The sequence below is a fragment of the Anomaloglossus baeobatrachus genome, chromosome 3 (genome assembly GCF_048569485.1).
Source record: "Anomaloglossus baeobatrachus isolate aAnoBae1 chromosome 3, aAnoBae1.hap1, whole genome shotgun sequence".
Classification (NCBI taxonomy): domain Eukaryota; kingdom Metazoa; phylum Chordata; class Amphibia; order Anura; family Aromobatidae; genus Anomaloglossus; species Anomaloglossus baeobatrachus.
This window is the reverse complement of record NC_134355.1, coordinates 171574603-171598019: the sequence shown is the minus strand read 5'-3', so window position 1 is coordinate 171598019 and position 23417 is coordinate 171574603. Positions and strand designations below refer to the sequence as shown.

General features: G+C 48.7%; 1 protein-coding gene across 1 annotated transcript in view; it reads left to right on the top strand.

Moving 5' to 3' along the window:
• Positions 1–18713: 18713 nt before the first annotated feature.
• TCP1 (t-complex 1) overlaps positions 18714–23417 on the top strand; it is a 33909-nt gene continuing 29205 nt past the window's right edge. Inside the window, exon 1 of the mRNA XM_075339583.1 lies at positions 18714–18934. Within this exon, the coding sequence (XP_075195698.1) occupies positions 18871–18934 (64 nt within the window). The 5' untranslated portion in view covers positions 18714–18870. The remainder of the gene's footprint in view (positions 18935–23417) is intronic.

Genomic DNA, 23417 nt, shown 5'->3' with positions numbered 1-23417 from the left:
ATCCTTATGTTTTCCATATGTTCCATAGAAGAACTATGTGGGGTGTGCAAAGAAACTTTGGCTTCTGATTACCAGAAAGACCTTTGTCCCTCCTGTATTAAGAAGGTCCTATGTGCGGAAGCACCAAGTTTCACTGATTAATTACGGGACATTATCAGGGCCGAAGTAAGGAATTCTATGGGCTCCCTATCCCAGTTAGCTCCAAGAAAGCATAAGAAGACGGCTAGGAAACAGGCCGAATCATTCGATAAGTCACATAGCCCTGAGAGGGGTTCTGGATTTTCTTCGCCTACCTTTCCCTCATACTCTGACTCCTCATCTTCTTTGGATGAAGGTGGCAGGCCGTGTTTTCCTCTCTCTGAAGTGACATCCCTGGTTAAAGCAATCCGCGCTACTATGGGGCTGGTTGACGATAAGGATCCCGAGTCTACGCAGGACCTTATATTCGGGGGCCTGGAAAGTAGAAAGAAGAAGGTCTTCCCAATCCCTCACAAGATCCAGGAAGTAATTAGGGAACAATGGCAGAAGCCAGAAAAGAGGATACCGATATCATCTTCTCTGAAGAGGAAGTATCCCTTTGACGAGGCGGCTACCACGTCATGGGACAAGACTCCTAGGATCGATGTGGTGGTGGCAAAGGCATCCAAATCCACGACTCTCCCCTTTAAGGATTTTGGTTCCCTCGGTAATAAGCTGGACAGCAAGTCGGATGGTTTTCTCCGTAGCACTTGGGAGACTACAACAGGAGCTCAAAGACCGGCAGTAGCGGGAACATGTCGCACAATCCCTCATGGTCTGGGTCCAACAGTTGGAAGACCGGATTAAGGATGACACACCCCGAAAGGAAATCCTATCCTCCAGACCACGTATACAAGGAGCAGCGGCCTTTCTTGCCGACGCCTCCATTGACTCCTTGAAGTTATCAGCAAAAGCAGCGGCCCTTTCCAATTCAGCCAGAAGGGTCCTCACGGCTACTTGCCCTAACGATGGAGATCTTTCAAGTGATGGAGTCCCACCGTCTCTGCCTCTGTGCACTTCATATTCCTGGGAGAGACAACATAGAAGCCGACTTCCTCAGCAGACATCATCTCCGTCAGGGGGAATGGGCGCTGAACCCCCGAGTTTTTCAGTTAATTACAGATCTTTGGGGGATGCCAATTTTAGACCTTTTCGCAGCTGGAGAGATTTTGCTCTCTCAATCCCAAGGATCGTCCCTGGGCAATAGATGCAATGCAGATCTCCTGGTCTCAGGGTCTTTATGCTTTTCCTCCTTTTGATCCTTCTCCCGGCAGTGCTCCGGAAGATACGGGAGGACAAAGCCCATGTAATCCTCATTGCTCCATTCTGGCCGAAAAGAGACTGGTTTTACCGGCTTCAGAAGTTAGCAATATCGGACCCTTGGGTCCTTCCAGAAACGATGGACCTTCTCATGCAGGGCCCAGTATGCCACCCCAGGGATCCTGCCCTCCACCTGACAGCGTGGCATTTGAGAGACAACTCCTCTTAGCTAGGGGATTCTCGGAGAACCTGGTGTCTACCCTCCTAGGTAGGCAGTTATCACAGGTATATATGGCAGGGTCTGGAGAAAATTTCTGCAGGTTTCCGGTGCACTTGTGATGGGTCCTCCTCCTATCTCGGCTATACTGGAGTTTCTTCAGAAAGGAGTAGAAATGGGCCTGGCTGCTAGCACTTTAAAAGTCCAGGTTTCAGCCCTGGGTGCCCTTTTTTAATCAGAACATAGCTGGAAATCGCTGGATTAGCCGGTTTATTAGATCTTGTGCTAGATCCGCCCCGATTTCCATTCCTCGTATGCCCCCCTGGGATTTAAATCTCATCCTAGATGCCCTTGTGTACACTCCCTTAGAGCCCCTCTCGGAGATCCCCCTTAACATCCTATCCCTAAAGGTGGCGCTCCTCCATAGCACTGACATCAGCTAGGCGGGTGGGGAATTTACAGGCACTCTCTATTGTCCATCCATATACCCAGGTTCTGGCAGATAGAGTGGTTTTGCGTACAGACCCTTCTTAACTTCCTAAGGCCTCTTTCACACGTCCGTGAAAATCACGCACGTTTTTCACGGACGTGTCAAAGGTGCAAATTGCCCTCGGTGTGTTCTCCGTGTGTTATCCGTTATAACATACGGAGAACGGGAACTTTCTACTCACCTGTCCCTAGCGTCGCTGTCCGTGGTGCTGAACTTTGGTCTCCGGTTCTGCCCACTCCCCGCTGCTGCTGCTTCCGGTCGCAGTGAAGTAAATATGCAATGAGCATAATGAGCGGCGGTCGGCAGCAAGTGACAGCAGCGACAGAGACAGCAGGGCAGGAGAAGGTGAGTAAAGCTTTTTTTTTTCCTCACAGACACGTCTTTTCTCCAGTGCGTGTCATATGGAACACATCCGTGTGGTCCGTTTGCATTACATGTGACCCGTTTGCGTTCTGTGTGACACCCGTGATGCTGGAGAGAAAACGGACATGTTGCCATGAGATAGAATAGAATCTGGCTCACAAATCTAGGTTAGGTGCCACCGAGAAAAAAGTCAATAGTGCAGAAAGTCAGCTCGGGCACTCAAAGGATTTGAAAAGACGAGAATATTGATGCTTATAAATGCCAATTTTTATTCATGCAAAGGTCTGTGCTATTATGACCTTTCGGCCATACAATTTTGGCCTTTATCAAATAAATGTACTGAAAAAATAAAAGAAAAATACAATATCAAATCTCATAAACATGTACAGTTAATTTTACACGTACAGTCAATTTTACACGTAATACATGCAACAAAAATTCGGCCAATGTTTTTGGCGTTGAACAATTTGTACAATAAACAGAAAAACCATGATGCATACTTGTATGAATCATCAATTCATGTTTGTTCAATTAAGAGACCCTAGTATACACGATACATATGTATAGAGACATTCTAAAGAAAAAATACGTACCACATGAAACGTATATGAGGTTAGACTGGTGAAATTAGGTTCACATATGTTGACCAATGGTACCTTAGTGATTAACCTGAAGCAGAAAACAAACTCATCTTGAGAACATTATAGGTACTTCATGTATAAGTGTATGAAGGGGACCGTAAGGAAACATGAAGATTATGTGAATTATATAAAATAGTTTGTACTATTTACCTTTGCTATTGTCTATATGATAAGTCTCTTGGAGACCCAATGTTCACTAGCAAACTGTGGTATAAGGTCCACTACAACGCTTGAGATACAGAGAGAATGATAAGAGTTAGATTACAACCTCCATCTAGTGAAGGAAAAGTGGGGGGGAAAGGGGGGGGGGAAGGGGGAAGGGGGGAAGAAGCCAAGGCTTACTACAGATTCAGTCACCATGTTGGGCACAAAGAGTAATGTAATGTTACCTTGATTACCGTCATTTAACCTCTCAAAGGGGCTCATGCTCATGTTGCTGCTGTACTATGGGACCAAGTTCCTTCAGATATGAAGAATAAGAGACAAACTGAGTAACATGGAAAAGATGAAACATATGTAAAGGATGGGGTTTTCATCACTCACCACTATGTGTGTTCAAATTTAGTCCTTAGTGTACTGTTAGAAATTCTTTAAGGAATAAAGACCCAGTGTCTATCGCTTCTCTTTGAGAATCTATAAGTTTTTTATAGAAAAATGTCAATAACTTTTCTGCAAGGAATATTAATAAACCTGTTCGTTACCTGGGTATGCCAGATGCAGTGGTGGTTCAGTGGAAATACACTGTCAGTGATCCTATAGGCCCCGTATCTACAGCCCCCCTGTGTGGATCTGTAGGATTAACATAATCAATATATATATCATAGTGATCATTCAAAGAAAGAGTAGAGGGATAGACCCCCTATCCATTACCTGAGTACGCAATTGCAGTGGTGATTCAGTGGGGAAGAAAGCTGCGTGGTGACCGGAGGTACCGGCAGGTGTAAGGCGGCCGCCATTTAAAGCCGAATCATGTGCCCAGGAAATCCTGTGTGTGACACGCAGCGCCGTCCGTGGAACGCACTCGCACGCAGGCGCAGGAGGCACCCCGGTCAGGAACGCCCCCCGCGCATGCGCACAGGCGGACCACAGGCGGCGTGATGCACATTTCGAGGACAATTTTGTCTATAACCATCATCTACATGCTTCCCATGTCACCACTTGGTGCAGATGTATAGATGATATATTCTTGATCTGGCACGGCGATTTGAACTCACTGCTTTCCTTTCATATGGACCTTAATAGCTGCTTGGAGGGTCTACAATTCACGTTGCATCATGACTTACAAAATATTAGCTTTTTAGACACTATGGTAGTGAAGTGCCCGGACGGCAGACTAATCACTGATTTATATACAAAACCAACCGATAAAAATAGCCTCTTACATTTCACAAGTGCACATCCTAAACATGTGAAAAAGGCTCTTCCAATGTCACAGATTAAAAGGGTACAACGCATAGTGTCTGATCCAGTCACTCAAACAGAACGCTGTGCAGAAATCAGCCAAAAATTTATCAACAGGGGTTACCCATGAAGCATTGCAGTCCCTTGCCCCTCTGATAGAGAGAAACCCGTAATTAAGGGCCCTAGGGTTGCGTATGTTTCTACATACCACCCCTTTCAATCGCAGATAAAAAAGGCCATTCTTGGCCATTGGTCCTTGCTGGGTAAATCTTATCCCGACGTGCCAGCCTTCCACAATCCACCGTTGTTTTGTGATAAACGACCGAGAAACTTGCGGGATTCATTAATTAGAGCAGATGTAGGATCCCAAAAGAAGGAGCCCCGTCAAACGTTTCTTCATACTGCACGAAAGGGCAATTTCCCATGTTTACATTGTATGCAATGTTCAAATATGACTAAAGGTAGCTCTTTTTCCCATCCACGTACAGGCAGAATCTTCCATCTTCAGGACTTTTATACATGTGATTCATCATACGTGATCTATCTCATAAAGTGTCCTTGCGGTCTCGGGTATGTTGGGGAGACCACCCAACATATCCGAGACCGGATAAGTAAACACAAGTCAACTATCCGATGTAAATACGAACTTCTACCAATCCCAGCACATTTCATGAAGGCAGGCCACTCGGTCTCACAATTACGTTATCAAGTAATTGAGCACATCCCACTTAGCAGGAGGGGGGGCAATAGGCTCTCAAAACTAAAAGAAAGGGAATCATTCTGGATCTACACCTTACAGACACTTGAGCCTAATGGCCTCAATCGTGAGTATGAGGTGTCTTTTTAGAATATAGCAGAATTTTGTAGCAGAAATTTATATGGTAAGAGGGGACTTGAGAACGTAGATTTAATAGGGGTATATAAGGGGTAGAACGTAGATTTAATAGGGGTATATAGGGGGTATTTACATTTAGATTATATGGGCACACCTATTTTCTATTTTTGATTTCAAGAGGTATTTGGATAATTGATATTATTAGTTCATTGATATTGTGGACATGTAGTTCTATTTTTCCATAAGACTAATCACTTTTTTCCTTTTTTCCTTTATTCCTTAGGCACCTTAATACGCCAGCACGGATGTCACGTTACCACCACATCACGTTTACCTTTGGATCACTCCCGTATCACCTAATGTATTGAACACACTTATCCTGAGTATGCACACATGCATGCGCGGCCGCGGGGACCTATACCCGTGCCCGCGCCTACGTCAGTCATACGAGGGTAACACGCCCCATTCACTTCCACATGCCGGGTGTGGGGCTCGGGCGCGCGTCCGCCCGGGCGCGCGCTCCCGTTCCACGTCCGGCATCACGCCGCCTGTGGTCCGCCTGTGCGCATGCGCGGGGGGCGTTCCTGACCGGGGTGCCTCCTGCGCCTGCGTGCGAGTGCGTTCCACGGACGGCGCTGCGTGTCACACACAGGATTTCCTGGGCACATGATTCGGCTTTAAATGGCGGCCGCCTTACACCTGCCGGTACCTCCGGTCACCACGCAGCTTTCTTCCCCACTGAATCACCACTGCAATTGCGTACTCAGGTAATGGATAGGGGGTCTATCCCTCTACTCTTTCTTTGAATGATCACTATGATATATATATTGATTATGTTAATCCTACAGATCCACACAGGGGGGCTGTAGATACGGGGCCTATAGGATCACTGACAGTGTATTTCCACTGAACCACCACTGCATCTGGCATACCCAGGTAACGAATAGTGATGAGCGAGTACTAAAAAGCTCGGGTGCTCGAAGCTCGGGCCGAGCCTCCCAAGATACTCGTGTACTCGGGCCGAGCAACGAGCCCAATGTTATCCTATGGGAGACCCGAGTATTTTTGTGAAATGACCCCCCGGCAGCATGGAGAAACCCTAAAAATGTCACAAAAGTCTCAGAAGAGTGCTCAAATGACATGGCAACAGCATGGGGAAGACCCCTTGAAGCATTTATCACTCAAAAGTCACAGCTGTGAACAATTTTGTCCGCGTTTCACGCCATTTTTACGGACTCACCAGAAAACCTTCCAAAATGACCCCAAAATGATTTTTCATGGCAGAAATGTTAAGGGCACATACCCAATAGTGAGATAGAGCTGGTGTATGTTACTTTTTGAGATTAATACATGAAAGATTTTACGTGAAAACATTGTGTGGCACTCCGATGTCCCTGAGAAGAGACGTACATGAAGGCCTCTTGAGTCTAATGTGCCCATTTTGAGGAAGTGAGTCTTTGTAGTATTTTCCTTTGCCAGGGCAGTCCAAAATTGTGAGGTTCACCAATGCCCCTGCATACAGACGTGCATGAGGGCCTGTAAACCTGAAGTGCCCATTGTAAGGAAGTGGGTCTATTTCAGTATAGCCCTTTGCCAGGGCAGCCAAAAATTGGGAGGCTCCACATTGTCCCTGGATAGAGACGTGCATGATGGCCTGTAAACCTGAAGTGCCCATTGTAAGGAAGTGGGTCTATTTTAGTATAGCCCTTTGCCAGGGCAGCCAAAAATTGTGAGGCTCCACATTGTCCCTGGATAGAGACGTGCATGATGGCCTGTAAACCTGAAGTGCCCATTGTAAGGAAGTGGGTCTATTTTAGTATAGCCCTTTGCCAGGGCAGCCAAAAATTGGGAGGCTCCACATTGTCCCTGGATAGAGACGTGCATGATGGCCTGTAAACCTGATGTGCCCATTGTAAGGAAGTGGGTCTATTTCAGTATAGCCCTTTGCCAGGGCAGCCAAAAATTGGGAGGCTCCACATTGTCCCTGGATAGAGACGTGCATGATGGCCTGTAAACCTGAAGTGCCCATTGTAAGGAAGTGGGTCTATTTTAGTATAGCCCTTTGCCAGGGCAGCCAAAAATTGGGAGGCTCCACATTGTCCCTGGATAGAGACGTGCATGATGGCCTGTAAACCTGAAGTGCCCATTGTAAGGAAGTGGGTCTATTTCAGTATAGCCCTTTGCCAGGGCAGCCAAAAATTGGGAGGCTCCACATTGTCCCTGGATAGAGACGTGCATGATGGCCTGTAAACCTGAAGTGCCCATTGTAAGGAAGTGGGTCTATTTCAGTATAGCCCTTTACCAGGGCAGCCAAAAATTGGGAGGCTCCACATTGTCCCTGGATAGAGACGTGCATGATGGCCTGTAAACCTGAAGTGCCCATTGTAAGGAAGTGGGTCTATTTTAGTATAGCCCTTTGCCAGGGCAGCCAAAAATTGGGAGGCTCCACGTTGTCCCTGGATAGAGACGTGCATGAGGGCCTCAAAACATTAAGTGTCCATTTTAAGGAAGTGGGTGTATTATAGTATAGCCCTTAGGCAGGGCAGCCAAAAATTGGGAGGCTCCACGTTGTCCCTGGGTAGAGACGTGCATGAGGGCCTCAAAACATTAAGTGTCCATTTTAAGGAAGTGGGTGTATTATAGTATAGCCCTTAGGCAGGGCAGCCAAAAATTGGGAGGCTCCACGTTGTCCCTGGGTAGAGACGTGCATGAGGGCCTCAAAACATTAAGTGTCCATTTTAAGGAAGTGGGTGTATTATAGTATAGCCCTTAGGCAGGGCAGCCAAAAATTGGGAGGCTCCACGTTGTCCCTGGGTAGAGACGTGCATGAGGGCCTCAAAACATTAAGTGTCCATTTTAAGGAAGTGGGTGTATTATAGTATAGCCCTTAGGCAGGGCAGCCAAAAATTGGGAGGCTCCATGTTGTCCCTGGGTAGAGACGTGCAAGAGGGCCTCAAAACATTGTTCCCATTGCAAAGGAGCGGGTCTCCTGTCGTTGTAATGTCCATTCTGCAAAGAATGGGCAAAAAAATTTACCACTGGGGGTATACCTGAAACAAAGGCCTAAGTATTGCAATTTGTAACGGTCATCATCATGGTGGCGCATGAGGAGAAGGAGGAGCAGTCCAGCGATTATCCAAAGTCCAGAAGTGTGTACCCATGGGTGAGTGGAGGTACATGGCAAACTTTAAATTCCGCTCTCATTTGCTGGTGGTGTGGTGAAGTCTGGCCCAATCCAACCCTTGTTCATCTTGATCAGAGTCAGCCTGTCAGCATTTTCAGTTGACAGGCGGGTGCGTTTATCTGTAATGATTCCACCTGCGGCACTAAAAACACGCTCTGACTAAACGCTAGCAGCAGGGCAGGCCAGGACTTCCAAGGCGTAGAGAGCCAATTCATGCCACGTGTCCAGCTTGGATACCCAATAATTGTAAGGCACAGAGGAATGTCGGAGTACAGTTGTTCGATCTGCAAGGTACTCCTTCAGCATCTGGGCAAACTTAGGATTTCTTGTGGCACTACCCCGCACCTCAGGGGCTGTGGTACGTGAGGGGCTGAGAAAACTGTCCCACATCTTAAAGACTGTTCCCCTACCTCTGGCGGATTGGACTTGTGCCTCTCTCGGCTGTACGCCTCGGTTGTCCACTGATTCCTGACCTATGCCGCTAGCGTTTTGTGAGGGGAATGCTTTGCCTACTTCCGTGAGTATGGCCTTCCGGAACTGCTGCATTTTGGTTGACCTCTCCTCCACGGGAATAAGAGACAAAAAGTTCTCCTTGTAGCGTGGGTCTAACAGTGTTACCAGTGTTACCAACCAGTAATGATTGTCGGCCAAGATGTTCTTAACGCGAGGGTCACGAGACAGGCAGCTTACCATAAAGTCAGCCATGTGCGCCAGACTCTTAACAGCCAGGACTTCAGTAGCCTGACCAACAAGATGACTGAACATGCTGTCCTCCTCCGCCTCCTCCTCCTCCTCCTCATCTACCCTGTCCTCTGGCCAGCCACGCTGAACCGAGGATATGACTGGTGTGCATGTCATATCCTCAATTTGGCCGGAGAGTTGCTCCATGTCTTCATCCTCCTCCTCGTCATAGTCCTCCACTGCACGTTGTGATGAGACGAGGCTGGGCTGTGTGTTATCACCCACACCCACTACTGTTTCTTGCTGCAACTCATCGCGCTCCGCCTGCAATGCATCATGTTTGTTTTTCAGCAGAGACCGTTTTAGAAGGCAGAGTAGCGGTATGGTGACGCTAATAATGGTGTCATCACCACTCACCATCTTGGTGGAGTCCTCAAAGTTTTGGAGGATGGTACATAGGTCTGACATCCATCTCCACTCCTCAGGTGTTATGTGTGGAGTTTGACCCATTTCCCGACGGCTTAGGTGATGCAGGTACTCAACAACTGCCCTCTTCTGCTCACATATCCTGACCAACATGTGCAGAGTTGAATTCCAACGCGTGGGGACATCACACACCAGTCTGTGAGCCGGAAGATGCAAACGGCGCTGAAAGCCGGCAAGGCCGGCTGAAGCAGTAGGTGACTTTCGAAAATGTGCAGACAGGCGGCGAACTTTTACCAGCAGATCAGACAGCTCTGGGTATGACTTTATAAACCGCTGAACCACGAGGTTGAGCACATGGGCCACGCATGGAACATGTGTCAGCTGGCCTCGCCTCAAAGCCGCCACCAGGTTCCGGCCATTGTCACACACGACCTTTCCTGGCTTTAGGTTCAGAGGTGTGAGCCAGTGATCTGCCTGCTGTTTCAGAGCTGTCCACAGCTCTTCTGCATTGTGGGGTTTGTCACCTATGCAGATTAGCTTCAGCACAGCCTGTTGCCGCTTCGCCGAGGCAGTGCTGCAGTGCTTCCAGCTTGTGACTGGTGTGGAGGGCACAGTGGATGAGGATGCGCAGGAGGAGGAGGAGGCTGAAGAGCATGACATTCCGGAGCTGTAGAGTGTGGGTGAAACACTGACTGAGGTAGGGCCTGCAAACCTTGGTGTGGGAAGGACGTGTTCCGTCCCTCGCTCAGACTGGGTCCCAGCTTCCACAATATTAACCCAGTGTGCGTCAACGAGATGTAGCGGCCTTGCCCACAAGCACTTGTCCACGTGTCTGTGGTTAGGTGGACCTTGGGTGAAACAGCGTTGTTCAGGGCACGTGTGATGTTTTGTGACACGTGGTTATGCAACGCGGGGACGGCACACCGGGAGAAATAGTGGCGGCTGGGGACCGAGTAACGTGGGACAGCTGCCGCCATCAGGTCACGGAATGCTTCTGTCTCCACCAGCCTAAAAGGCAACATTTCCAGCGCAAGCAGTCGCAAAATGTTAGCATTTAGAACTGTGGCATGTGGGGTGTTGGCAGTGTATTTGCGCCTGCGTTCAAAGGTTTGCTGAATGGATAACTGAACGCTGCGCTGGGACAAGGACGTGCTTGATGATGGTGTTCTTTCTGCGTAGGCAACTGCAGGTGCAGGAGTGGAGGAGGCTTGTTCGCAGGCAGCATGGACAGAGGATTGGCTCGCATGCACAACCAGCGAAGACGTAGCAGTGACATCAGCAAGCACTGCTCCTCGACTCTGTTGTACTTCCCACAAAGTCGGGTGCTTGGCTGACATGTGCCTGATCATGCTGGTGGTGGTCAGGCTGCTAGTTTTGGTACACCTGCTGATGCTGGCACGGCAGGTGTTGCAAATGGCCTTTTTTGAATCATCTGGATCCAACTTAAAAAACTGCCAGACTCGGGAAGACCTAACATTTGTACAGGCACCTTGTGTCGTCATGTTGTTCCGGGGAACTGTTGCCTGACTTCTGCCTGGGGCCACCACCCTGCTTCTTACTGCCTGTTGTGATGCTACGCCTCCCTCCCCCTGTGCACTGCTGTCCTCGCTCTGCATATCCTCCTGCCAGGTTGGGTCAGTTACTGGATCATCCACCACGTCGTCTTCCTCTTCCGCACCCTGCTCCTCCTCCTGACTTCCTGACAATTGTGTCTCATCATCGTCCACCACTTGTTGAGACACGTTGCCAACTTCGTGAGAACGTGGCTGCTCAAATATTTGGCCATCTGTACAGACGATCTCCTCATGACCCACTTCAATATGAGCTGGCGAGAGGCCAGAATGTGTGAATGGAAACGTGAACAGCTCTTCCGAGTGTCCAAGTGTGGGATCATTAATGTCCGAGGAGGACGTGTACTCAGCCTGGTGGTAGGAAGGAGGATCAGGTTCAGAAATGTGCGGTGCAGTATCACGGCTACTGACACTTGACCGTGTGGAAGACAGAGTGTTTGTGGTGGTGCCAATCTGACTGGAAGCATTATCCGCTATCCAACTAACAACCTGTTGACACTGGTCTTGGTTCAAGAGCGGTGTACTGCTGCGGTCCCCAAGAATTTGGGACAGGACGTGCGAGCGACTAGATGTGGCCCTTTGTTGTGGCGAAATTAGAGCTTGCCCACGACCTCGGCCTCTGCCTGCACCACCATCACGTCCACTTCCTTGTTCCTTGCCAATGCCCTTGCGCATTTTGCAATGCTGTGCACTGCTGACGTGTATATTCACTACTTGTGCGTTATATCAAAGTTTCTGGAAATTGCACACAAGTGCACCTGTACGCTGCCACCAACAGGCACACACGTGCGGTTTTAAAAACCAAGCACGGACGCAATAAGAACCTAACAGGTTTTTTTGGGGAGCGACAATTACAGACAAGTCAGACACTATCTGGACTGTTTTACACTGTGTACACCAGCCCCAGATATGATGAAGGCTGGTATACGGTCATCACTACCCTGCCTGCCTGCCTGCCTGTATACTGGTACAATAGTCCTGGCAAAGACTCTTTTGGTCACTAGCCTGTATTCAGACCTGGCTATACCCTGCCTGTATATAGCAACAATAGTCCTGAGAAGGACTCTGCTACTGTACTCCGACCTGGCTATACCCTGCCTGCCTGTATACAACTAGAATAGTCCTGAGAAGGACTTTTGGTCACACTGTTTGCAGCCCTGCAACTGAAAAAGCTATAAAGGGCCGCAAAGCTTTCCCTGAATCAGCGACACTCTCCCTGCACTGACAGTCTGGATAGCTGTGAGCAGAGCACAGCGCGCCGGCCGATATAAAGGCTCGGTCACGCTGTGCAGGCCGGCCAATCACTGCAATTCCACAACTAACAGGGCTGTGGCATTGCAGTGGTCTGCCAGCCAATCTCTGCATGAGGGCTGGCTCTCAAAAGAGCGCCAACATGCAGAAATGAAGACCACGAGTACAGCACGAGTATCGCGAGATTACTCGGTCCCCGCCGAGCAGCCCGAGTACAGCGATACTCGTGCGAGTACCGAGTAGTTACAAGCATGCTCGCTCATCACTAGTAACGAACAGGTTTATTAATATTCCTTGCAGAAAAGTTATTGACATTTTTCTATAAAAAACTTATAGATTCTCAAAGAGAAGCGATAGACACTGGGTCTTTATTCCTTAAAGAATTTCTAACAGTACACGAAGGACTAAATTTGAACACACATAGTGGTGAGTGATGAAAACCCCATCCTTTACATATGTTTCATCTTTTCCATGTTACTCAGTTTGTCTCTTATTCTTCATATCTGAAGGAACTTGGTCCCATAGTACAGCAGCAACATGAGCATGAGCCCCTTTGAGAGGTTAAATGACGGTAATCAAGGTAACATTACATTACTCTTTGTGCCCAACATGGTGACTGAATCTGTAGTAAGCCTTGGCTTCTTCCCCCCTTCCCCCTTCCCCCCCCCCCTTTCCCCCCCCTTTTCCTTCACTGGATGGAGGTTGTAATCTAACTCTTATCATTCTCTCTGTATCTCAAGCGTTGTAGTGGACCTTATACCACAGTTTGCTAGTGAACATTGGGTCTCCAAGAGACTTATCATATAGACAATAGCAAAGGTAAATAGTAAAAACTATTTTATATAATTCACATAATCTTCATGTTTCCTTACGGTCCCCTTCATACACTTATACATGAAGTACCTATAATGTTCTCAAGATGAGTTTGTTTTCTGCTTCAGGTTAATCACTAAGGTACCATTGGTCAACATATGTGAACCTAATTTCACCAGTCTAACCTCATATACGTTTCATGTGGTACGTATTTTTTCTTTAGAATGTCTCTATACATATGTATCGTGTATACTAGGGTCTCTTAATTGAACAAACATGAATTGATGATTCATACAAGTATGCATCATGGTTTTTCTGTTTATTGTACAAATTGTTCAACGCCAAAAACATTGGCCGAATTTTTGTTGCATGTATTACGTGTAAAATTGACTGTACGTGTAAAATTAACTGTACATGTTTATGAGATTTGATATTGTATTTTTCTTTTATTTTTTCAGTACATTTATTTGATAAAGGCCAAAATTGTATGGCCGAAACGTCATAATAGCACAGACCTTTGCATGAATAAAAATTGGCATTTATAAGCATCAATATTCTCGTCTTTTCAAATCCTTTGAGTGCCCGAGCTGACTTTCTGCGCAATGTTGCCATGAGAAACACACAGACACACGTAAGTACGGAACGGACACACGTTCTGTGCGAAAATACTTGTGTGTCCAAAACCATAGGAATGCATAGGTAGGTCTACGTGTGTACGTGTCTCCGGTACGTGAGAAAACTGCCAAAACACGTACCGGAGGCACGTACGTGTGAAAGAGGCCTAAGGTTGTTAAACCCTTTCACAGATCCCAGGAAATTATTTTTCTCTCTTCTTGTGACCCCCTCCCCCACCACCCTTCAAATGACAAGGAAGCCAGGCTTCATGGATTAGATGTGAGAAGGGCCCGTCTTACCTACCTGGATAGGACTAAGTACTGGCGGAAATCTCAGGCCCTTTTTGTGGCATTTCAGGGCAGATCTAAAGGTTGTCAGATATCTAAAGCTACTCTAGCTAGATGGATCCGAGACGCTATCTCTCTGGCCTACTCATCTAAGGGTATCCCTGCCCCTTTTCAGATTAGGGCTCACTCTACTAGGTCCATTTCCACCTCGTGGGCTGAAAGGCCTGAGGTCTCTGTTGAACAAATTTGCAGAGCCGCCACTTGGTCTTCTGCTTCTACATTTGTTCGTCACTATAGACTTGACTTATCCTCCACGGCTGACCTATCTTTTGGTAGACTGGTTCTACAGGTGGTGGTCCCTCCCTAAGGTGATTGGTCTATAGAATCTCTCAGGTGGTGCTGTCATGGGCGAAGGGGAAAAATCTTAATTACTTACCGGTAATGGGATTTTCAGTAGCCCATGACAGCATCCTTAGTTTCCCCCCCTATTCACTGGTTATGGATACCCTTCGGGGAGTGTTAGTTAGTGGTGTATTCCTTGGTGGTGGTATGATTAACGTTATTTGTTTTGTTGGTCCTCTCTGGCTCTGTGAACCTACTGATGCGGAGGAGAGGTACCGCCTTTTTATCAGTGGGTTTCCTGTCCTGATGTGGGGGGAACCTATCTCTCAGGTGGTGCTGTCATGGGCTACTGAAAATCCCATTACCGGTAAGTAATTAAGATTTTTCGTTTTTTTTATTGCGCTTATTTTGCTCTGGGGTCTGACGAGAAAAGGGGGATATTAAATTTGCTAAGAATAACTTCCCTTCGAATATCCTTGGGAAAAAACGTGTGAACAGCTGCATTGGCCTCACCTGCTCCGCTCTACATGGGTATTCATAAGGAGTGGCTCTATTCTGCGGATCCACCTTGGCTTCTGTTCATACAAACTGCATATGTTTTCTGTAGTCAATGTAAGGCTGGTTTCAGACGGCTGTGTTTCAGGTACGTATGACATCCGTTTTAACACGGATTCCACATGTACCCATGTTATTCTATGGTTTTACCCACACGTCCGTGTTTTCACACGGACCGTGTGGCCTGCATTTCTCCGTACACACGCAGATATGTCCGTTTTTTTTTCTCCGGCAGCACGGGTGTCACACGTACCACATACTGATGTGATCCGTGTGAGATCAGTGTGACACGTACCAAAGAAAACACGTGTCTCTGAAATAAAATGAATTTCTATACTCACCTGTATCCAGTGCTGCTGTCACTTTCTTCCGACCCCCCTCATTAGACTCATTGAATATGCACTGCGATGAGGAGCTGGAAGCAGCAGCTCTGGGACATCAGCTGCGGGGACAACATCGCTGGGGACAACATCGCTGGGGACAGGTGAGTGTGCGGTGAGGTCAGGAGATCGTTGGAGTATCCAAGGAACTCAGATGACATCCTGACGACACTCCCGTGACACCCGCGCTACAGCGAGTTTAGCGGCTGTCACTTCATGGGTTCATTAGAGTTCATTGTGAACGCTAATGAACCCATGACGTCACTGCTGGGCCCCCACACACACTGCGCCGCTGCAGTGACCTGGGCTCACCTTATGAGGTCCAGGGCACAGCAGGGAAGCATGCACAGCAGTATGTGTGCCTGCAGGGGCTTCTCTCACAATGGGGAATGTTCGGTTCCCCATTGAATGTGACAGCAGTATGGGATCGACATGGGCCCCCCTAATTGGATTACGGTGGACCAGGATTAGGGCTTTGATAGGAAAATAAATTGGAAAACAGTGTGTCTTTTGTCTTTATTTATTGAATAATTTTTTATTTTTATGTCTGTCCAGGTTGCTTTTGGGGAACATCTTGGGACCTCACCATGGATTGCGGCGGACCTTTTTTTTTATGTTAATTTTTAAAAATCAAATAAATTTGTGAACAAGTGCTGGAGTCGGGGGGGGGGGGTTGTTAAAATAAAGTTTATTTTCCTTTCAACTACTGGGTTAGTTATGGTGGTGTCTGCTAGATGCTACCCATTACCAATATCAGGGCTTGATGTCAGCTGGAGCTGACATCAACCCCACTAATGTTACCCCGTCTGCCACCGCACCAGGCCAAGGGGAAGAGCCGGACCCAGCACCAGAATTGGGGCATCCAATGAATGCGCCACTTCTGGGGCAGCTGTGGGTTGCTATTATTAGGCTGGAAAGGGACAAATACGGCTGGTTTCACATCAGCAGTATTTTGCCGCACTGCCAGATCTGGCACAAATGCAGTACAGTTCTATACAGTTCACATGCATCGTGGCAATCTCCAGTCACATTCGGTCATGTGACTGGAGCTTGCTGCGATGCCTGTGAACTCTATAGAACTGTACCGCATTTGTGCCGGATCCGACAGTGCGGCAAAATACTGCTGATGTGAAACTAGCCTTACCATGGCCTTTCCCACCCTAAGAATATCAGCCCCCCGTTGTCTGCTGTTCCATGGCTGGTTTTAGTAAAATGGAGGGGATCTTATGTTTTTTTTTTTATCTAATAATTTTAAAAATAAGCGTGGGATTTCCTCTATTTCATCTAATTTTGATGACCATACCAGTACGTGTGGCTTGCACCTGTTTAAACATAGACGTCTGAGAGGGGCCTAATACTACTTGGAGGACTGTGGGGTGCAGTGTAATACATGGAGGACTGTGGGGTGCAGTGTAATACATGGAGGACTGTGGGGTGCAGTGTAATACATGGAGGACTGTGGGGTGCAGTGTAATACATGGAGGACTGTGGGGTGCAGTGTAATACATGGAGGACTGTGGGGTGCAGTGTAATACATGGAGGACTGTGGGGTGCAGTGTAATACACGGAGGACTGTGGGGTGCAGTGTAATACACGGAGGACTGTGGGGTGCAGTGTAATACATGGAGGACTGTGGGGTGCAGTGTAATACACGGAGGACTGTGGGGTGCAGTATATAATACATGGAGGACTGTGGGGTGCAGTGTAATACATGGAGGACTATGGGGTGCAGTATATAATACATGGAGGACTGTGGGGTGCAGTGTAAGGCCCGTTTCACGCGTCAGTGTAAAACACTGACGTTTTTCACTGGCGTGTAAAACACGCACATGTCCCTGCATGTGCCGTGAATCACGGCACACGTGGGTTGTCTAAGTGCAATCCGGGCTCCGTTCTCCGTGGCCCGTGATTGCACATAGAGATTAACTCACCTGTGCCCACTCCCGCTCTCCATGGTGCTGATCGCTCCCGTGGTGCAGCATCCGGCCGGCGGTGACCCCTGCAGCAGCTGCTTCTGGGTCGGCTGTGTCGCGCATCATGAATATGCACGACAGTAATGAGCCGGCTCAGAAGCAGCAAGCTGCACGGGCTGCAGAGGACATCGCTGGACGCCGGGTGAGTTAAAATGTTTTTTATTTTAAAAGCACGTTTATTTCTGGCACGTGTTTCACAGATCACACCACTGCGTGGTCCGTGGGACATCAGTGATGCCAGAAAAAAATGGACATGTCTCCGTGCGGCAATCACGCACACGCGGGTACGCCGCACGGAGACACGTGCAGTGAAAAATCACTGATGTGTGAGCAGACCCATTCATTATAATGGGTCTGCGTATGTCAGTGATTCTGGTACGTTTAAAAAAAAGCACAAACGTCCCAGAATCACTGACATGTGAAAGGGGCCTAAAACACGGAGGACTGTGGGGTGCAGTGTAATACACGGAGGACTGTGGGGTGCAGTGTAATACACGGAGGACTGTGGGGTGCAGTGTAATACACGGAGGACTGTGGGGTGCAGTGTAATGGAGGACTGTGGGGTGCAGTGTAATACACGGAGGACTGTGGGGTGCAGTGTAATACACGGAGGACTGTGGGGTGCAGTGTAATACACAGAGGACTGTGGGGTGCAGTGTAATGGAGGACTGTGGGGTGCAGTGTAATACACGGAGGACTGTGGGGTGCAGTGTAATACACGGAGGACTGTGGGGTGCAGTGTAATGGAGGACTGTGGGGTGCAGTGTAATGGAGGACTGTGGGGTGCAGTGTAATACACGGAGGACTGTGGGGTGCTGTGTAATACACGGAGGACTGTGGGGTGCAGTGTTATACACGGAGGACTGTGGGGTGCAGTGTAATACACGGAGGACTGTGGGGTGCAGTGTAATACACGGAGGACTGTGGGGTGCAGTGTAATACACGGAGGACTGTGGGGTGCAGTGTAATACACGGAGGACTGTGGGGTGCAGTGTAATACACGGAGGACAATGGGAGGAGGGGTTCAGTTAGATCTTCTGATATGGGGCCCCATGCTGTCTATGTACGCCCCTGTCTAATGTCCTCGCCAGTCTCTGCCTAGGCTCATCTAGTGTCCCCCATGTTTGGCAGGAATTCCATGGGTTTAGAGCACTACAATTCACCGCTTGCTCTGACAGTTCCTGGCGTATTATGACAACAAGCTGACGCCATCTGCCGTTATTTGCGCGCTCCCGAGACTCTGGATGAGGGGAGGCGCGAGGTGCTGCTAAAGTAACGAGGCCGCGCACGGCCGCCCCAGACTAGAACATTCTCTATCTGGAGAGCAGGTCACACCCAGATGCCGGCGACGCTCGCACGTAATTAACCCATTCGCTGCTGACTGCGACGTCCACCCATGCTTTCAGCTGGCTTGTGCAGCTTTATGCCTGGCAGTGAAAAGGTGTATGCAGAGGACGGCGTCACGTGGCTAAGCTGCAAAGTGTTCTACCCAGCTCGCTTTGCGGCCAGCGGCGGTTGTTGAGCACGTTGTAGCGGAGTGTGGCCGGCAGTGTACAGACAGCTGAGGATGGAAGGGCCGCTAGCCGTGTTCGGGGAGCGCAGCACCGGAGAGGCCGTCAGGAGCCAAAATGGTAGCTATGAGTGTGACGGCTGACAATGGTGGTGAGGGCGGCGCTGTTCTCCCGGAGCGGCCTGAGCCGGGGGGCTGGCAATGGGGGAGGGCCGCGCTGTGCCGCCGGCTCGGCCTCTCCGGGCTCCAGTAATAGCCGTGCACAGCTGGCAGTCCGCCTGTCTCCTGCATGTCCTGTGTAATCCTCGGGCGGCCGGAGCAGCTGCCCTGCATAGCACCGCCGAGGCTGCGACCCTGTGTTAGGCCGGTTTCACATTTGCGTTCAGCGCAATCCCTCGCTATGGAGAATAGGGCAGTCTGTTAATGCACTGCGCTATTCTCCATAGGCTTGAATTGACAATGCACTGTAACGCAAGTGTCTGCTTTGCATCCGGTGCATGACGCAGCGTCGGGCGGAGGGAACGCTGCATGTAGCGTTTTTTGTGTCGTTAAAATAGCGCACCTTAACGGATTCCGGTGGAATCCACCACGGTGTCTAATGACTGTCTATGGTGGCGGATTCCGCCGCTATGCGCTAAGCGGTGGAATCTGCTGATTGATTCCGTCACGTTCTACTGAGCATGCCCAGCAGAACTAAATAGTTTAAAATCACTCCTGGTCTGTTGGGCGGGTCTATATCGTGCAGTACAATAAATAAAAAAAAAAGACGTGCGGTCCCCCCTAATTTTGATACCAGCCAAGGTAAAATCACACGGCTGGTATTCTCAGGATGGGGAGCCCCACGTTATGGGAAGCCCCCCAGCCTAACAATATCAGCCAGCAGCCGTCCAGAATTGCCGCATCCATTAGGTGCGACAGTTCCGGGACTCTACCCAACTCATCCCGAATTGCCCTGGTGCGGTGGCAATCGAGGTAATAAGGAGTTAATGGCAGCAGCCCATAGCTGCCACTAAGTCCTAGGTTAATCATGGCAGGTGTCTGAGACACCCACACTGATTAACCTGTAAGTGAAAGTAAATAAACACACCCGAAAAAATACTTTATTTATTTGGAATAAAAGATAAAAAAAACACCCTCTTTCACCACTTTATTAATCCCCAAATACCCCTCCAGGTCCGGCGTAATCCATATGAGGTCCCGTGACACATCCAGCTCTGCTACATGAAGCTGACAGGAGTGGCTGTAGAACACCGCCGCTCACTGTCAACTCCAGGCAGCAACTGAAGTGAGTCGCGCTGTCAGCAGGGACGTCACTGAGGTAATGCCTGTGCGTGTGCGGTGATGATGGGTGCGAAAGTGCCTGTTTGTGCGGTGATGACTGTGGTAGTGCAGGGGTGTGGGCAGTGATGATGAGTGCGGTAGTGCCGGGGTGTGCGCAGTAATGAGTGCGGTAGTGCCGGGGTGTGCGCAGTGATGATGATGAGTGCGGTAGTGTCGGGGTGTGTGCAGTGATGAGGATGAGTGCGGTAGTGTCGGGGTGTGTGCAGTGATGAGGATGAGTGCGGTAGTGCCGGGGTGTGCGCAGTATTGATGAGTGCGGTAGTGCCAGGGTGTGTGCAGTATTGATGAGTGCGGTAGTGCCGGGGTGTGCGCAGTATTGAGTGCGGTAGTGCCGGGGTGTGCGCAGTATTGATGAGTGCGGTAGTGCCGGGGTGTGCGCAGTATTGATGAGTGCGGTAGTGCCGGGGTGTGTGCAGTATTGATGAGTGCGGTAGTGCCGGGGTGTGCGCAGTATTGAGTGCGGTAGTGCCGGGGTGTGTGCAGTATTGATGAGTGCGGTAGTGCCGGGGTGTGTGCAGTGATGATGATGAGTGCGGTAGTGCCGGGGTGTGCGCAGTGATGATGGGGGGCTCTCTCTCGGCTTAACGCAAAGCGTTATTTCACAGGAATCTGTTGCCTTTATATCACACTATTTACAACGCATCCGTCACATGCATCACAAAACGCACTGTGACGGATGCCGTTCAATGCAAGTGTGAAACCGGGCTTAGGCTAGTTTCACACTTGCGTTGAACGGCATCCGTTGCATTGCGTTGAACGGCATCCGTTGCATTGCGTTGTGTGACGTAACGGATCCTGCAAAACAACGGAATCCGTTGTAGCTTATTTTTCCAGCAATTTACTCAACTGAGCATGTGCCATTGTGTAAAGACGGCTCCGTCACAGGAATCCATCAAATGACGGATTCCGCCACCATAGGCTTCCATTATAAAAATGACGGACGCCGACGGAATCCAGCACATTGTGTTTCTTTGACGCTCTGAGAAGCGCAGAAAAATGCTACATGCTGCGTTCTTTCCTCCCGGCGGATGCAACGCAGTATTAGCCAGCGGATGCCTTGCAGGGCCATCAGTCGCAATGCGTCGTCCATACAAGTCTATGGGAAACAGCGGAATCCGTTAACGGATTGCGCTGTTTTCCAAAATGGCAGATTGCGACTGAAGGAAAAAGTGCAAGTGTGAAAGTACCGTTATATGGACATAGAGGCTGGATCTTTCCAGCAGGCCTTTACCATGTGATGTGAAAGCAGCTGCTTACTAGGCTGCTTCCTGTACTTTTAATGAAATTGTTTTATCAGCAGGAGATTATCACCTTACAGCCATGTTGTCCTCCATATTTAGGAGACTATAAGGCTATGTGCACACTTTGCTTTATTACCTGCTTTTTCAACTGCAGCGTTTTCATGCCAAAATGCTTGCGTTATGCTTTTCAAGCAAAGTCACTGGGACATTGGGATTTCTTGTGCACACCATGCTGTTCAAAACGCTGCTTTTAATTTGCATAAATTTGGGCAAAAACCTCAGCGTTTAAAGAAGCAGCGTGTCAATTGTTTTTGCCATTTTGGCAGCGTTTCCCATCCATTCAATTTAATACAAAACTGCAGTGTTTCTAAAAGCACTAAAAACTCATGAAAACCGCAAGGTGCGCATAGGCTACTTTCTTTGCTTTTTACATGCATTTTTAAAGCCAAAATCATTGTCCTTTCTGCCAGAGGATGCTTTTTGAACTGCAACTACCTCGACGCAAAGTACGCACATAGCCTAAGGCTATGTGCCCACGGGGAAAGTGTCCTGTGGATATATCCGCAGGACATTCCGCAGAGCTCCCAGAAAACCGCAGCACAACTTTGTTTCAATGCTGCGGTTTTATTGCGGAATTTCCTGCGGATATACTGCGGTAAACTGCATTGAGGATACAGTACCATGGCTTCAGCACTGCATCCTCCATGCAGAACAAGTGCTGAGTGATCGGGGCGTTCATACTTACCTCATCACGCAGCACTTCTCTACGGCCGTGTCACTCTGTCAGCGTCTGCACTGTGCAGGAGGAGGTGGGCGGGCCTGAACTAGCTCTGGCTGTCACATGACCGGAGCTTGTGCAGGCCCCGCCCACTTCCTGCTCCTAGCTCCACCGCGCTTCTCTGCAGCGAGGAAAAGTGACCGGGTGTCTATCAAGTCAGGTAAGTATGGGACCAAGGCTGATTTCCGCAGGTAAATCCGCAGGAGTAATTGACATGCAGTTATGTTCGGCTGCGGGACATCCGCAACATATTCCGCAGCCGCACATTCCGCAACGTGAACACAGACACTCCCTATGTCCCATAGGGTAACATGGGGAGTGTCTGTACTTGCTGAAACCTGCGGATTTATCTGGAAAATCCAGATAAATCCGCAGGTTTTCTGCGGCAAAATCCGCAGGAGCAAGCTCCTGTATGCACATAGCCTAACTCCACAACTGATTGCTAGCTTTCTGCCTACTCAGTGCACACAGCAACCAATTGGTACTGTGGGCGGGGTTATACAGAGATCAGCATCTAGAGAACAGGTAGATCTACCACAGGTTGAGGTTGATTTAATCTAAACTTCAGCAAGCAGCCCAGAAAGTGATCCATCACTGCAATCTGAGTCTCTGGCCCCACGTTATGTGGCTTCAAGAAGGGGTAGCAAAATTCTGGTGACATTTCTTTAAAGAGGACCTTTCCCCACATTTTATGTCCTAAACTGCCTCCAGAATGATGGTGAAGCTGAAGATCTGAATAAAACGTATTTTATTTCTCATCTGATATGTTGCCTTATGAACTTCATATGCTAATTACTGCTATAACTAAAGGGGTGTTAGGAAAATGCCCCAGAGACTGTATGAGTTGGCTTGTGTAACCAAGTCACACATCTGCCTGCGATTACTGTGCAAGGGAGGAGAGCAGAGCTGTGAGTATACCAGGCATTGAGGAATAATGAGCAGGTACCCACATGCAGTGTTTATGGCCTGTATAGTAATTTTTTCACTATATAACACTACTTGCCATCTCAGCTGTATATCTGTGCAACTGCTGTGAGCTAGCAGAGGGAAGCAGTCAGTCAGACATCTGAGATCGGTCATAGATACTCTTTCGTCTTCCACGAAAAGTGCTACTTTCCCATTTGCTTCCAATATACTCTGTACATGAGTCCAGCCCTTCCGAGCATCCGAGTTGCTCGTTTTGAGTGCTGAACATGGTAGTACTCGCTTATCACTAATGGACACCATTATTTTCAAGCACTACC